Source organism: Procambarus clarkii, chromosome 38 (genome assembly GCF_040958095.1).
Source record: "Procambarus clarkii isolate CNS0578487 chromosome 38, FALCON_Pclarkii_2.0, whole genome shotgun sequence".
NCBI classification, from domain to species: domain Eukaryota; kingdom Metazoa; phylum Arthropoda; class Malacostraca; order Decapoda; family Cambaridae; genus Procambarus; species Procambarus clarkii.
This window is the reverse complement of record NC_091187.1, coordinates 36,518,861-36,520,949: the sequence shown is the minus strand read 5'-3', so window position 1 is coordinate 36,520,949 and position 2,089 is coordinate 36,518,861. Positions and strand designations below refer to the sequence as shown.

Genomic DNA, 2,089 nt, shown 5'->3' with positions numbered 1-2,089 from the left:
TGGTGGTACAGTGAACTAGAGTGACAGCACAACACCACAGTAGTGATGGTGATGGTACAGTGAACTAGAGTGGCAGCACAACACCACAGTAGTGATAGTGATGGTACAGTGAACTAGAGTGGCAGCACAACACCACAGTAGTGATGGTGATGGTACAGTGAACTAGAGTGGCAACACAACACCACAGTAGTGATGGTGGTGGTACAGTGAACTAGAGTGGCAACACAACACCACAGTAGTGATGGTGGTGGTACAGTGAACTAGAGTGGCAGCACAACACCACAGTAGTGATGGTGGTGGTACAGTGAACTAGAGTGGCAGCACAACACCACAGTAGTGGTGGTACAGTGAACTAGAGTGGCAGCACAACACCACAGTAGTGATGGTGATGGTACAGTGAACTAGAGTGGCAGCACAACACCACAGTAGTGGTGGTACAGTGAACTAGAGTGGCAACACAACACCACAGTAGTGATGGTGATGGTACAGTGAACTAGAGTGGCAGCACAACACCACAGTAGTGATGGTGGTGGTACAGTGAACTAGAGTGGCAGCACAACACCACAGTAGTGATAGTGATGGTACAGTGAACTAGAGTGGCAGCACAACACCACAGTAGTGATGGTGGTGGTACAGTGAACTAGCGTGGCAGCACAACACCACAGTAGTGATGGTGGTGGTACAGTGAACTAGCGTGGCAGCACAACACCACAGTAGTGATGGTGATGGTACAGTGAACTAGAGTGGCAGCACAACACCACAGTTCACCACAGTCACCTCGCTAATGTTAATGTATTTGACTGCTGCCCTCACCACATCCAGGCCGCTCACCACATCACCGAAGACACCTGACCACTGGCGACGATCCTGGTAGTCCCTGGTGGTGATGCCGAACTGGGCACTCTTGGGATTGTGACCCACCGGCCAACTCCAGGACCACACAGCTCCTGCCTGGCCTGACCTCCGGTACTGCCCCTGGAGGTCAGGCAGCAGTGGGGCTCCTCCCTCACCATCATTACTCTCGTAGTCTCCGCCCCTCACACACTCCCCCGGCTGACCCTTGGCCCCCACATGCAACAGTTTAGTGTTGCGGTAGGTGTGGCCCCGCTGGCCCGTACACAACAACACAAACTGTCTGGCCATCGGAGTGTCAGGGGTCAGCCGGATGGTGACCCGCCCTCTTGTTGACCCCGCCCACCCGAGGTCAAGGAACGCCAGGGTGCAGGAGGGCTCCAGCACGCCCACAACCTCACTCTCCTGCAGAAAATGAAATAAATCATGCTGATAACTGTATAACAAAATGTTATCATATAAGTTATCATAACTCAGTAAATCAGTAATGTCAGTAAGACTAGTGGGTGTAATAAAGTAACCTGGAGGGTGTGGGCGTGGGCGGGCGTGGGCTGACGCAGGAGTGAGTGGAGGTACAGCTGTCCGTCTTGTAGAGTTATCCTGGCGGAGCTTCGGCCATCTTGGTCTTCCCGGAGGGCCAACATCGGGCCAGCCTCCACCAGCCTCTTGACACGCTCCGTCAGGTCCTCAAGCTGTGGACAGTGTCAGCCCCATTATCACCTGTGGTCAGTGTCAGCCCCATTATCACCAGTGGACAGTGTCAGCCCCATTATCACCTGTGGTCAGTGTCAGCCCCATTATCACCTGTGGACAGTGTCAGCCCCATTATCACCTGTGGTCAGTGTCAGCCCCATTATCACCTGTGGTCAGTGTCAGCCCCATTATCACCTGTGGTCAGTGTCAGCCCCATTATCACCTGTGGTCAGTGTCAGCCCCATTATCACCTGTGGACTGTGTCAGCCCCATTATCACCTGCGGTCAGTGTCAGCGCCATTATCACCTGTGGTAAGTGTCAGCCCCATTATCACCTGTGGACTGTGCCAGCCCCATTATCACCTGTAGTCAGTGTCAGCCCCATTATCACCTGTGGTCAGTGTCAGCCCCATTATCACCTGTGGTCAGTGTCAGCCCCATTATCACCTGTGGTTAGTGTCAGCCCCATTATCACCTGTGGACAGTGTCAGCCCCATTATCACCTGTGGACAGTGTCAGCCCCATTATCACCTGTAGTCAGTGT

General features: G+C 53.4%; 1 protein-coding gene across 1 annotated transcript; it reads right to left on the bottom strand.

The window, feature by feature from the left end:
* Positions 1-738: 738 nt before the first annotated feature.
* Positions 739-1,143, bottom strand: LOC138372333 (peptidyl-prolyl cis-trans isomerase-like). The gene has a single exon (XM_069337616.1). It carries the CDS (start codon positions 1,141-1,143, stop codon positions 739-741), a length of 405 nt encoding a protein of 134 aa, XP_069193717.1.
* Positions 1,144-2,089: the final 946 nt, after the last annotated feature.